This window comes from Microtus ochrogaster, chromosome 1 (assembly GCF_000317375.1).
Source record: "Microtus ochrogaster isolate Prairie Vole_2 chromosome 1, MicOch1.0, whole genome shotgun sequence".
In the NCBI taxonomy this organism is placed as follows: domain Eukaryota; kingdom Metazoa; phylum Chordata; class Mammalia; order Rodentia; family Cricetidae; genus Microtus; species Microtus ochrogaster.
In genome coordinates, this window is record NC_022009.1 from 78136809 (window position 1) to 78149017 (window position 12209).

General features: G+C 39.1%; 1 protein-coding gene across 1 annotated transcript in view; it reads right to left on the reverse strand.

Annotated features, from left to right (window-relative positions):
- Agmo (alkylglycerol monooxygenase) overlaps positions 1–2850 on the reverse strand; it is a 254774-nt gene extending 251924 nt beyond the window's left edge. Inside the window, exons 1-2 of the mRNA XM_005343843.3 lie at positions 2610–2850; positions 920–1050 (exon numbers count right to left, since the gene is read on the reverse strand). Of these exons, the coding sequence (XP_005343900.1) occupies positions 920–1050; positions 2610–2735 (257 nt within the window). The 5' untranslated portion in view covers positions 2736–2850. The remainder of the gene's footprint in view (positions 1–919; positions 1051–2609) is intronic.
- Positions 2851–12209: the final 9359 nt, after the last annotated feature.

The following is a 12209-nucleotide window of genomic DNA, read 5'->3' on the forward strand; positions in this document are numbered from 1 at the left end:
CATAGCTTCCCACTCTGAACAAGAGGGCAGAAGAGAACACAGTCTCAAAAGGGACCCTTAGGAGAGATACTCAGAAAGGAATGTGGGGGGGGTGGCGGGGAGGAGGCAGAAATCCTCAATAAATAAATAAATAAATAAATAAAAATAAAATAAAAATATCACAAAAAAAATTAATGTGGGCAAATTCAGTATTCAGCATGCATTGACTTCCCCGCCTTGTACTGTCCTGTATCTATGTTTCTTTCATGTCTCTGTTCCTCCTACCTGACATTTCTAACGCTCACGTTCTTACCCTGGAAAGTACAAACCTGTCATAGGTGGACAGCAACATTAGTCACCTCAAAATGTGGCTTATGACAGGACAGAATGGGGAGAGATCTGTGGAAAATGTGGCTGGGACAAAAAATAATTCTAGCAGTGACCTGGATAAAAATGCAGAGCAAGGTCTATAGTAAGGCAGGTGAAGGAGTCACTTTGGGTACAAACTATAAGACGGTATCAGAGAAATGGAGTAATTAAGAATAGCAATGGTTGGGCTGGAGAGATGGCTCAGAGGTTAAGAGCATTGCCTGTTCTTCCAAAGGTCCTGAGTTCAATTCCCAGCAACCACATGGTGGCTCACAACCATCTGTAATGAGGTCTGGTGCCCTCTTCTGGCCTGCAGACATACACACAGACAGAATATTGTATACATAATAAATAAATATTTTAAAAAAAAGAATAGCAATGGTTAGCATTCTCTATTAAAATTAAACGTGAAATGTCAGTGCTGCAAAAAAAAATAGAAAATTTTCAAGAATGCCAGATCCTGAATTGTTTAAGTATTTATAGAGAAATGTGCAGTGTCCACATGATGTCCCCTCTACTGTACACTAGCAGAATGGTGGATTGTCTTTCATTGTTCTAAACCGCGACTCACCTTGGAAGTCGAGAGACAACACCAGCTGACATGGATGTCAAAAAATCATCCAGGCGACCCGGTGGCTTCCCCTTGAGAAACCAGCTGAAGATTAGTTCAAGCAGAATCAAGGAGATGAAAAATGGAGTTGCCTAGAATGGAGATTCAAGGGAAGAGATGCTATTCTGTTTTCTTTGAAATTTTCGACATTTTCTGATCAGTCCTGTGATATTTTGTAAAGAAGGGGTACAACAGCAGGAGATGATCTAAATTTATACTACAGGTTATTTCCAAACCAATGAGCTGGGAAATTTACTTATTTTAGATATACACTAAACATATGTTAAAAACATACCATGCAATTTGCAAATGAAATAAAAACATAAATATGCTCCGAGTTAAAGGAATTACATTTAAAATTAGATAAACCTGTAAGAGTCTATTTTCTGCCCATGAACAAGCCAGACGCACTCTAAGAGAACTCCTGAAAAATACCCTCAATTAGAGATTTTAAAAATTGGACTTTCTAGAACTACTTTTGAAGGTAACATGAAAGTAGTAGGGAGAAAAACCAAGACTCTTAGCAAACAAGCTAATCTCCTGTGATTGCATCACCATCAAAATTTCAGTCATTCAAAACCAGCCTACAATTCACATTCCCAGAAAACCTAGACAATAATCAGTATCCTAAAAGAGACATACATAAATCTAATCTACATGGGAAGTAGAAAAAGACAAGATCTCCTGAGTAAATTTGGGGCATGGGGACCATGGGAGATGGTAGAAAGGGAGAGAGAGGATGGGAAGGGAGCAGAAGAAAATGTATACCTCAGTAAAATCAATAAAAGAAAGTTTTAGTCATTCAGCTTTGATTCTGTGCTTTGAAATAATGAGTATTCAACTACTGATCAATGTATATGGGACTATATATAATTTGCACAGTAATAATTGTTGAAGACAGGAGTGGCACATTTTTCTTCACTGGATAAACATGGTGATATCAAATCTCAAAAGCAATATGGACTTCAGTCATTTGAAAACAGATAATGAGTCTGAAGTTTGAACTCCCAGGAGCACGCTCTGTGATGTCATGTTTTCCTTGATTCTGCACTAGGCCTTGTTGTAGAAACAACTTTCACAGGGTTGGGAACATCAATGCTCAGACTCTAATTCTGAATATTTCCACTTCCAATCATAGCCAAGCAACAGGAGTGAAAAATGCCACAAAGGCTTGAAATGTTTTTTTTTTTTTTAAATGCTTCAAGTTCAAACTTAGGAAGTTAGAATTATACTGAGCCAGGCTGTGCATCCTTCCTTCTGCAGAAGTACTCTACCATTTAAAGAGGAAATACCTTGCTGGAGGCAGTGGATAAGTTAAACATTTTAAAACAAAATTGTTACAATGCTTACTGATGTAGTATAACTATTTAATACTTCCTTCCAATAGTTTCCATGCCCAGGAAAACTTTGAATTTTTTTCTCATATTCTATAGTGATGCACAGGGGATTTACAGACAAAGATGTAGAGATTGTAGACAAATTGAATTCTCTAGAAAATTGAACTTTTGTTTCATGACTATAAGAAATTGAAATTTTATGATACTGTAATAATTTTAAGTAGGAAATTGAATGAATCTCCAGGATCTGTTGAGTTTATGTTACAAAAAAAAAAAAAAAAAGAGCAAGAGACGCTCTTTCAAGACAGCCTCACCTTTTTAACGTAATCAGGCACCTCTTCGACAGTTTGGAAGGTGGTTTCACTGGGTTTCATCATGTAAAACATCACTCGAAAACCCTGGGAAACTGAAACATTGTCTTGGTCTCCTGGGCTCTTCATTTCTGTCCGTCTGATTGCTAGCTCGAGATATTTGTGGTAGAAACCCGAGACTGAACAAAGAATAGGAGCCGGGCAGCACAGAGCGAGCCTTGTCAGAGCAAAGCAAGGCACGGAGCTCCACAGGGAGGTCGGCCAACTGAAAGCGACAAGAGTAAGTTCAGAGTTCACTGGCTGACTCACAGGAAGCAGAATGTCCCGAGAGAAGGAGAACCCAGAAAAACAAGCATACAGTGCAGTTTGCCTATAGCATGTAAGTAACCTGTCAACAACAAAAAAGAAAAACAAATAAATAAAACTTGTCCAGTTGTATCTGGGAAATGAAAGGGAAAGCAGATAAACCAGGTTTATATACACAGGGGAAAGGGCACTCTCACAGAGTGGAGTCGAAAAGTCAGATTACAGGAACAAAATATGTTTTTTCCTAAACAGCACGTCTTTGAATTTGTTGCTTCTTCTCTGACTCCTGTCTTTGAAGAGACATAAAGTCTGACAGTCAGTTGATACCCCTAAACTGGAGAAGCTGTGTATTTCTGCCTCCATGTTTTGAATCTGTCATGGGAACTTCTGAATGTTTTGCAAACCAGTCCAGAGCCACTAGGTTTATTGCATAATCTGCTTAGTGGAAACTTACCTATTGACAATTTCTCTAGCCTTCTTGTCTTTAAAGGGACTCCCTAAGAAAACTCTCAGGGGTTGTCACGAGACCTCACCTGGAGCTGGCATACTGAGCTAAACACCCTGTACCCTTTTGGAGGACTGGAGAGCACTTCCTTGACTGCATCGGCAGGGAAAGTATAGATCTTTCCTGAAAAGTATGGAATTTGTCAAAATAGACGTCAGCAGATATGGTTATCATGGTGTACTGGAAGGAATATTGTGTGGAACCTGACATTCCTTTTCTTGTGAAAAAAGCAATTAAGGAAGGAAGTATTACAGTTTAGGCTGTCCCTTTTTAATTCGTTCAGAACCCCAGATCCTGAGATAGCATCATCCACATTCAGGCTGACACTTCACCAGTTAAACTCAAGGGGGTCCCTTTAGGTGTCAAGAAGGGAACAAACCAGAAAACGTGGGAATAAAAACTCACTTAATGTTAGCTTATGACATATGATCCCTAAACAGATCCAATTGTGCCAGAAACAATATTCAAGGTAGAAAAAGGAAAGGAAAATATACTTGAATTTTCTTGCAGTTTATTTTAGGCAGAGTCAAAAGGCAGCGGAGATAGGAGTGCAGGTAAGAAGTCTCCAGGGACTAGACCCATGGGCACTCCCCATGGGCAGTGAGAAAAGAGGGAAGAATGAACCTGAGTTAATTAGATCAACGAATGAGGTGAGCCTTGGCCTAGTCCTTGCATCATCCTGACTACAGGCTTCATCCTCTATTGCTAGAGAGTAATCTGTACTCTGGAGAAGCAGCTTAGGGTCTAAGCACTTGCTACTGTGGTTAATAACAGGATACAAGGGTGGATTCCAAAATAGAAACATTTGTTTTCTCTTGGTGCCACCACATCTTCAGGTCCTGCCTCTTCAAATGAGGAAAAACAGATATGCAGGGTGAGGCCCTGTTGCCCCCCTCGACACCATCTTCTTTAGTCTTTAGAACGAGCTTCTAAGGATTAGACTAGAGATCTCTTCTGATATTGTTATCTTAAAGTGTATTTCAATAGGAATCATAAAAACTATAGAACACAATTTTTTAGAGTGTTGTCATAAGTGCACTAGGTGAATTACAATGGCATGCATACTTAAAAGAGCTTCTTACATTAAAGAGTCTTTTAAAAGTATTTTTCTAGCTGCTGATATCAGAACCTATATGTATGATGTGAGCTGTTGCATACACCTAGATGGAGTTGGTCACAAAGATAAATCTCAAGTTCACAAATCGAAATAAAAGAATTAGCTAAGAACAGCATAGGAAAAACTGACAGGATAGCTACAGGCCAAAGATGATTTTGTGTGCAGCAACTTTAATTATGCCCACATGAATAAAATGATTCTAATTTTAATCTAAAAGCTTGGGTTGTAACATTAATTTTATTTTCATGAAAATTGTTTACAGATCAAATACTAACATCATGAAATACAACTTCACAAAAAATGAACTTGTAGAAGTAATTGAAAAAATATTCAACTTGTATTTCACTAAAGTGTAGGAAACTTGCTTCAGTATTAAGAAGTGAGAAGAATCCTTTTTACAGAGAATGTGTTTCAATGTTCCCACTAATACGAGAGTTCCACTGGCTCTCATGCTTCTGAAAACTAGGTATGTGTTGGCAGATATTCAGTGTTTTCTTTCTCTTCCTGGTGTAATGGACTGCGTAGCTTTGTGGCATACGACTGCCATCATCTGAAGATAGTCATCTTTCCTACTACTGCACTCCTGTATATTTTGATGTTATTTTTAGAGAGTCCAGTTAGTGTTGTCCCTAACAGCTCCCTGTCTCCAAGAATTAACACTCTTTGTAATAACAGAACAGCACAGGAAGCCTTAATCACTCTCCCTATTTTCTCAGATCAGATTTTATTACTTTTGGCCCAATCCTTTCCTTGACATAGTAGAAACAGATCAGGTAGAAGATGAACTTTAAGGAAATTTATGGCATACACTCGAGGTCAGGACATGAAAAACAAACAGTGTTTCCAAAGTTATTTCTTTACAATCCCATCAAATTGATGCATCTCAGTGTTTTAACAGTAGTGGAGTGTTAGAGGGACAGTTTAAAATGCAGCATGCATGCCAGCGTCAGAACGTGTCTAACTCCCTCTTTATAGGATTGATCTTGAATCATTGCTGGAATTAATCCAAATTCACAGTGCAATGTAAGAGAATGTCAAAAGATCTCAAGTGCATTTCCTGGAATAGCACATGAGATGCTCTACAAAGAGAGGGATTGTCTTTACAAAACCAGTTGAGAAATTCTAGATACTGCAGATACTTTTGTGAGATTAACCTTAATCTCAATCTTAATCTTGGAATGCTTGTGAAAACTGCAGAATCTGAAGTGGTCAGTAGCAAATTAACTTTTGGCAGCTTGCTTGACCTGTAATACTTTCTATTGTAACCTCCTACAGAATTACTGCTTCCCTGACAAGTGGAACTCCCTCCGGAGAGCTACGCTCCATAATGCTAGACTCAGTGTAGACCCTCATTCTTCCATATCCTCCTCCATCCTTGCAACCTCCCCTGAAAAGAAAACCAAAAATAAAAATGATAAAATAGAAAAATAGAAATGAAAATGTTAAAAGAGCATCTCACCATGGAAGCTGCAGTGTGTCGTGTATCACCCACTCACTCTACCCTTCTGCCCAAACAGCTTTACTTGCCTCTGTTCATTGTAATCAGTCATTGGTATGGTTCTAAGTGAGGCCAGCTTTCTTGCTTATGGTATTTAATTATTGTATTAATTAAATCGCTCCCTGGCCCATTATGTCTAGCCTTCTATTGGCTAACTCTCACATTTTGATTAACCAATTTCTATTACATCTGTGTATCACCACGTGATTGTGGCTTACCAGCAAGATTCTAACCTACATCTGTCTCAGGCAGGAGATTCATGGCGTCTGCCTGTCTGTCCTTCTTCCTAGCATTTAGTTCCGGCTACTCCACCTATCAAGTTCTGCCCTATCAAAAAGCCAAGGCAGTCTTTTTATTCAGCCAATGAAAGCAAAACATAGACAGAAGGACCTCCTATACCAGCCTGGTTCTCTTGTGCTCATGCCATTGGAGCCAACTCTCACACTCTCGAGGTTGGCTCAGTCCCATGCCACCAGTACCAGAAAGGGCCAGCTCTCCTGTACCACAGCGCCAGGATGGGAAGAAATGGGTTTATTTGGTTTCAACTTACATATCACAGTCCATCAGTGAATGAAGTCAGGGCACTAACAACAACAGGACCATAAATTGGAGGCAGGACTGATGCAGAGGGCTGCTTCTTGCTGGCATGTTCTCCATGGCTTGCTCAGCCTTCTTTATTATAGAACCTACGATTACCAGCTCAGAGATGACACTGCCCACACGAGCTGGTTTTTCTGGCATCCATGACTAATTAAGAAAATGCCCTACAACTGGATCTTGTGGAGGCACTTTTCTCAATTGAGGTTCCCTTCTGTAAGATAACTCTAGTTTGTGTCAAGCTTACATAAAGTTATTCTGGGCACCCTCCTTTTAAAAGCATGTTTAACTCTGTTAATGTCTCTATCCATGATTATCAACTCCCTATGACTGTCAGTGGCTATGTTCTTGAATTCTGTTTGGAGAGTTAACTGGTGGGCATTTATGCTAGAACTCAGTGATGTAGTGCGCTCCTCCAATCACACACCTCCTTAGGTGCTGCTGTTTGTACTATTGTTTTATTATTGTTATAGCTGCAAAATTCCTTACAGTGCTTATGTAATGTGTGTTCTTTGCTTTCAGTGACATATTTTTCCTCCTGTTTTCCCTATATTTCAAGCCTTCTTTTTGCTACCACCTTTTCTGCTGGTCTTCAGTGCTGTGCACCCCAGTGACCTCGGTTTCACATGACAAGGGTTGGCTTGTGACTCCTTCACAGTTCCAAACAAGTCTTACATGATTTGAACACTTTTAAAGTTGGAAATAAGCAAACAGGGTCTGAGTTAAAGGTCTAGATAAATATTGTCACCTTCTGACCAAAAGACATAAAATGTGTCTCTTGCAGTATCAGGAACCAGGACTATGTAAGGAGCGTTGTGACTGCATTGCAGCTTTAGACCTCTTTCGACACTTAAAATCATGCCCGATTTTAGCTGCTTTCAGACTTGAGGGAGAGTTTAATCGCATGGCTTTTACATTTTCCTTAGTGTTTTAAATCCATCCCTTCTCGCCCTGTGTTTCTTGTCTCATCAGAATCTCATTTTTTATATCTTTCAGTCACATCAAGATTTCTCGGGTTAAACTTGCAGACTGCTGTGATTCCCCCCAAAACATTCAAGTGAATTTAAACACCAAAACTGTTTTCATAATGTTACAAAATATCACTAAACCCTGACTGCCTCTTTCACTTTGTGCACAAGAAGTATTTGTAGAAGGCCAGGAAGAAAGTTGTGCGGAAGGTCACAGCTTCCCAACTGGCCTGCAGAGCAACGGCATAAGGAGAACTCGACCACGCTACAGAATGTCCAGAGGAAGCAGCTAGAGTATTAATCTCATTAATCTCTGTCCTTTAGCGAGGGAGTGCTCCAGAGCTTGCCCTGGACCTGCTTTCTCAAGCGTGATGGCTTCTGCAGAACAACTGGCTGGTTAGTTGATTCTCTAGGGAAAGTACCTAGTTGCGGAAGAGCCAAGAATATGGGAAAGGTATTTTGCCTTTTGTAAGGCCACCAAACAATCTTCTAAGCACTATGGTATAGTTTTATGTGCTATGTTGAAAAGCCCCTGTTGCTCTGTAACCCTGACCATGTACTTGATATAGTTGGTTTTCTTTTTTATATATATTTAAATATCTACTAAGCATCAATTATGTGTTATATCAGGAACAACACACACCAGGATAATATTGCATTACCAATTTTTAATTTTATTTTTGAGATCATACCATAATCACAGAATTTCTCATTTCCTTTTCCTCCCTCCAAATCCTCCTGTATAACTTTCTCCACTCTCCTTCAAATTCAAGACCATTTTTTTTTAAAAAATCAGTAATTGTTATTGACTGCACTTATGTGCCAAGGTCCAGCCTTGGCTAAGGCTCAGGTACTGAGACACATAAGGACCATCAGTATAAGAAAAAATTCTGACCACCAGGTGGATTGCACTCCAGTGGCCCCACACAGCTTGAGCTGTTTGTATACTTTAACTACGTTTTTCTTCTACCAGACTTACTAGAACAACTTTATCATTAGCTCCTATTTTTGACTTTTAGAAATACATAGTAATCATTATAAAAGCCCCCATTGTTCCTCTATAGGCTTCCCAATACCCTTTCCCACCCTCTATATAACTGGTTCTAGACATAGAGGTCAGCATTTTGCAAGCTTAATAAATCTCGAGCCAGACACATCCTGCTTGTGTAGCACTCATGGCAGCTGGCAGCTTCTTGCAGTTACAAAGTTAAAAATTAATAGACATGGCTACAATACTTCAAGGACAATAATATGCAATCCCAAACAACTCTTTCATGTCTGCAAGATATGCAGTTTTATACTGTTCCCCTTTCTGTAAAAGGGCCCCAAGTCTCAGTCTCTTTGTAAAAGGCAGACTTTGACAAGGCACTCTTTCTCCACCCTGCCATAACGTACTTCTCCTACCAATATAAGCTTCTGTGTATGGTAAAGATGGATCTGTACATCCCATATTTTATGTAGCATTTTTTCCATTGAATCATACTAGATCCTGTCGTCAATTCTATATGGTTGGTGTCCAGGTAATTTACTCTCAACAGTTCGCACTCTGAGTATTCCTGAGACTTTTCCTTTTCTGTGGATGCGTGCCCTGCTCTCTTTCCGGAACTGTGAGGCATAGCTAATGTTGCTAGTGTTGTGTTCTCATATGTGCCTAAATGTCTCTACTGATTCCCAGGATTAGACATTGTAGTTTTATTTATTTATTTTACAAACCGACCACAGTTTCCCCTCCTTCCACTCCTCCTGTTTCTTCTTCCTACCTCTTTTCTACCCCCCATCCACTGTTCCTCTATATCCATCCAAAAAGTGGCAGGCCTCCCATAGGAATCAACAACCTTGGCACATCCAGTTGAGGCAGGAGAGCTTACATCTTGAACCGCAGGCTTGAAGCAGAGAGGGTGAAGTGTACATGGTACAAGGCTTTAATCTTAAGATCTGTCTCGAGTGCCATACTTTCTTTATTAGTGCCACATCACTTCAGTGTGCTCAAGCAGAGTCACTAACTAGGGATCAAGGGTTCAAATACCTGCGACTATGGGGGGACATTTCTCATCTTAAATACTACAGTGATTATTATATTTTTCTAAAATCTGTCCACTCCCTCCTTTTTCCTTCCTTCCTTCCTTCCTTCCTTCCTTCCTTCCTTCCTTCCTTCCTTCCTTCCTTCCGTCCTTCTTTCCCTTTTCTCTTTCATTCTTTTTTTTTTGAGACAAGGTCTCCCTATGTAACCTTTGCTGCCTTGGACCTTATTCTGTAAATCAGATTGGCTTCAAACTCACAGAGATCCTCCTGCCTCTGCCTCCTGAGTGTAAAACTTTTAGCATATTAATATAGGTATTATGAGTAAAGAATCAAACACAGATTTTTCAAGCATAATTTTTCTTTTAAAGATGATTAGTCAAAACTAATATAAGCTTTAAATTATGGTACATAATCAACAAGAATGAATATTATTTTTTGATAGAATTATTGGAATATAAATATTGACAAAATCATATAAAATGAAGTTATTTTTAACTCCTACCAAAACTCTAAGGGCCATGCTTTTTATAGCTCTTGCTACAAATGTGTATTACATTAGAGTTTGCTTGCTGAATCAACTATAAAAATCCCAAGAAACTTTGGATGAACTGAGATACACAGGAGTATGACTTTTACAGGATTCATTGATTTCCAAGCCTCATCACTAAATTAAAAAATGTTTTAAAGGAAAGCAGAGGCAGCTGAACTTTATAAACTCTGAAAATGGAGATATTCGAATGACTCCTGTCCACAGGGCTTAAAATAGGAAGGCTGTTGTCTAGATTTTACTGAGGCAAAACTGGCATAGAACCCTGCATGCCTGGAAAAACTCCACTGTACTGATGTATAAAGCAGAACCAAGGACCTGTCTTCTTTGGAAGGATGTGACTACATAAAGGACATGCATGTCTCTCGTATAAATGGTTTATTTTCTCTCTCCATCTTTTTTTTTTTTTTGGTTTTTTAAGACAGGGTTTCTCTGTGTAGCTTTGGACCCTGTCCTTGAACTAGCTCTTGTAGACCAGGCAAGCCTCGAACTCACAGAGATCCACCTGACTCTGCCTCCTAAGTGATGGGATTAAAGGCATGCACCTTTACTATTTTGCCAGGCAATAGTTTGTTTTCTCACTAAGAGCTTTTGTTTCATTGTTTCCCCACCCACAATTTTACAATTATTTATACAACCATGAATTATACAAGTGTTGTTTGCTTGCTTGTTTCTTGTTTTTGTTTGCTTATTTGTTTGGCTTTTGGTTTTTTGAGACAGAGTTTCTCTGTAGTTTTGGAGCCTGTCCTGGCACCTTAGACCAGGCTTGCCATGAACTCACAGAGATCCACCTGCCTCTGCCTCCCAAGTGTTGGGATTAAAGGTGTGTGTCACCATAGGCTGGTTTGTTTGTTTGATTTAAGGTATAGATCTCAGGAATTTAGGAAGTCTTTGTACAATATACCTAGAACAGCAATAAATAAATTTTGTTAAAACAGTTTTCTTCAAAGTTGATATCAAAGGGCCTTGCCCAGGTCTTAGCAAGAGTAGTCAGGTCTTGAGGAACTGGTATCATCATGCCACCCTCTCCTCAGAATGAAAAGCTCTTCTGCATATGTTTTTTATAACCCATCATTTGTATTAAAAGTTGATATTAAGTGTAAGAACCTCAACATATGACCTGCAGCCATTCTGTAATCTAGGGTAGAAAATTCCCTTTATCAGCTCTACAGGAATCTGTAAATGATGTGTAAACAGAGCTAAAATATGCGCCACAGTAAACCGCAGTGGCAGAATCACCAGAAAGTGTATGAACAATGGAGTAAAAGTGAACTTTCTTATTAAGCAAACTCAAAGTGTATGTAAGGAGATCAATCAAGCAACCTGATAGGATGAGGTGGAGAGAGCGAGAGCAGAAAGTACACGCAGGGTGAGAATGTGCAGGCTGCAGCAATTGTTTGAGGTATGAAGGACTCAGAGTCTGGCGATGATGTGAAAATAAGATAAAAGCTATTAAAAGGGAAGATTGAATGTGTGGGAAGAGCATATTAAAAATATTCAATTATTGCATAAGTTCAGCCCTTTATTCTCCAAAAATGAGGTCACATTTAATGAGAATCTGAAGAGCTACAATTTGAAAAGTGATAAATTACTTTTTAGAAATTTTGAGTTTTGAAGGCTGGAGATATTGTTTAGTGGTACAGTTCTGACCTAATATATAAGGCTTAGTTCAATCCCTAGTCCTAAGCACAGAAAAAAATTCTGAGTCTAATAATGTACATTATAAGAGTTAATACCAAGAGTTAATACCAAGCCTCAGCTAATGGGCCAAGCTAATTGTAAAGACTTCTATGTGATTTGTTTGGGACTTAACATATGTGGGAGCCGGGCAGAACAGAAAACTCAGTCAACAAAGAAGCTTGTGAGATACCATATGGGTGTTGAGAACTGAACCCTAACCCTCTGAAAAGGCAAATATCACATTTAACTGTGAGCAATCTCTCCAAACCCCCAAATTGTCAAATTCTTAATTTAGCTAAGACTTCTCTAAAAGAAATTTAAATTTTTTCAATGAGGCCCTTCTCCTGAGACTGAGAAGCTTCT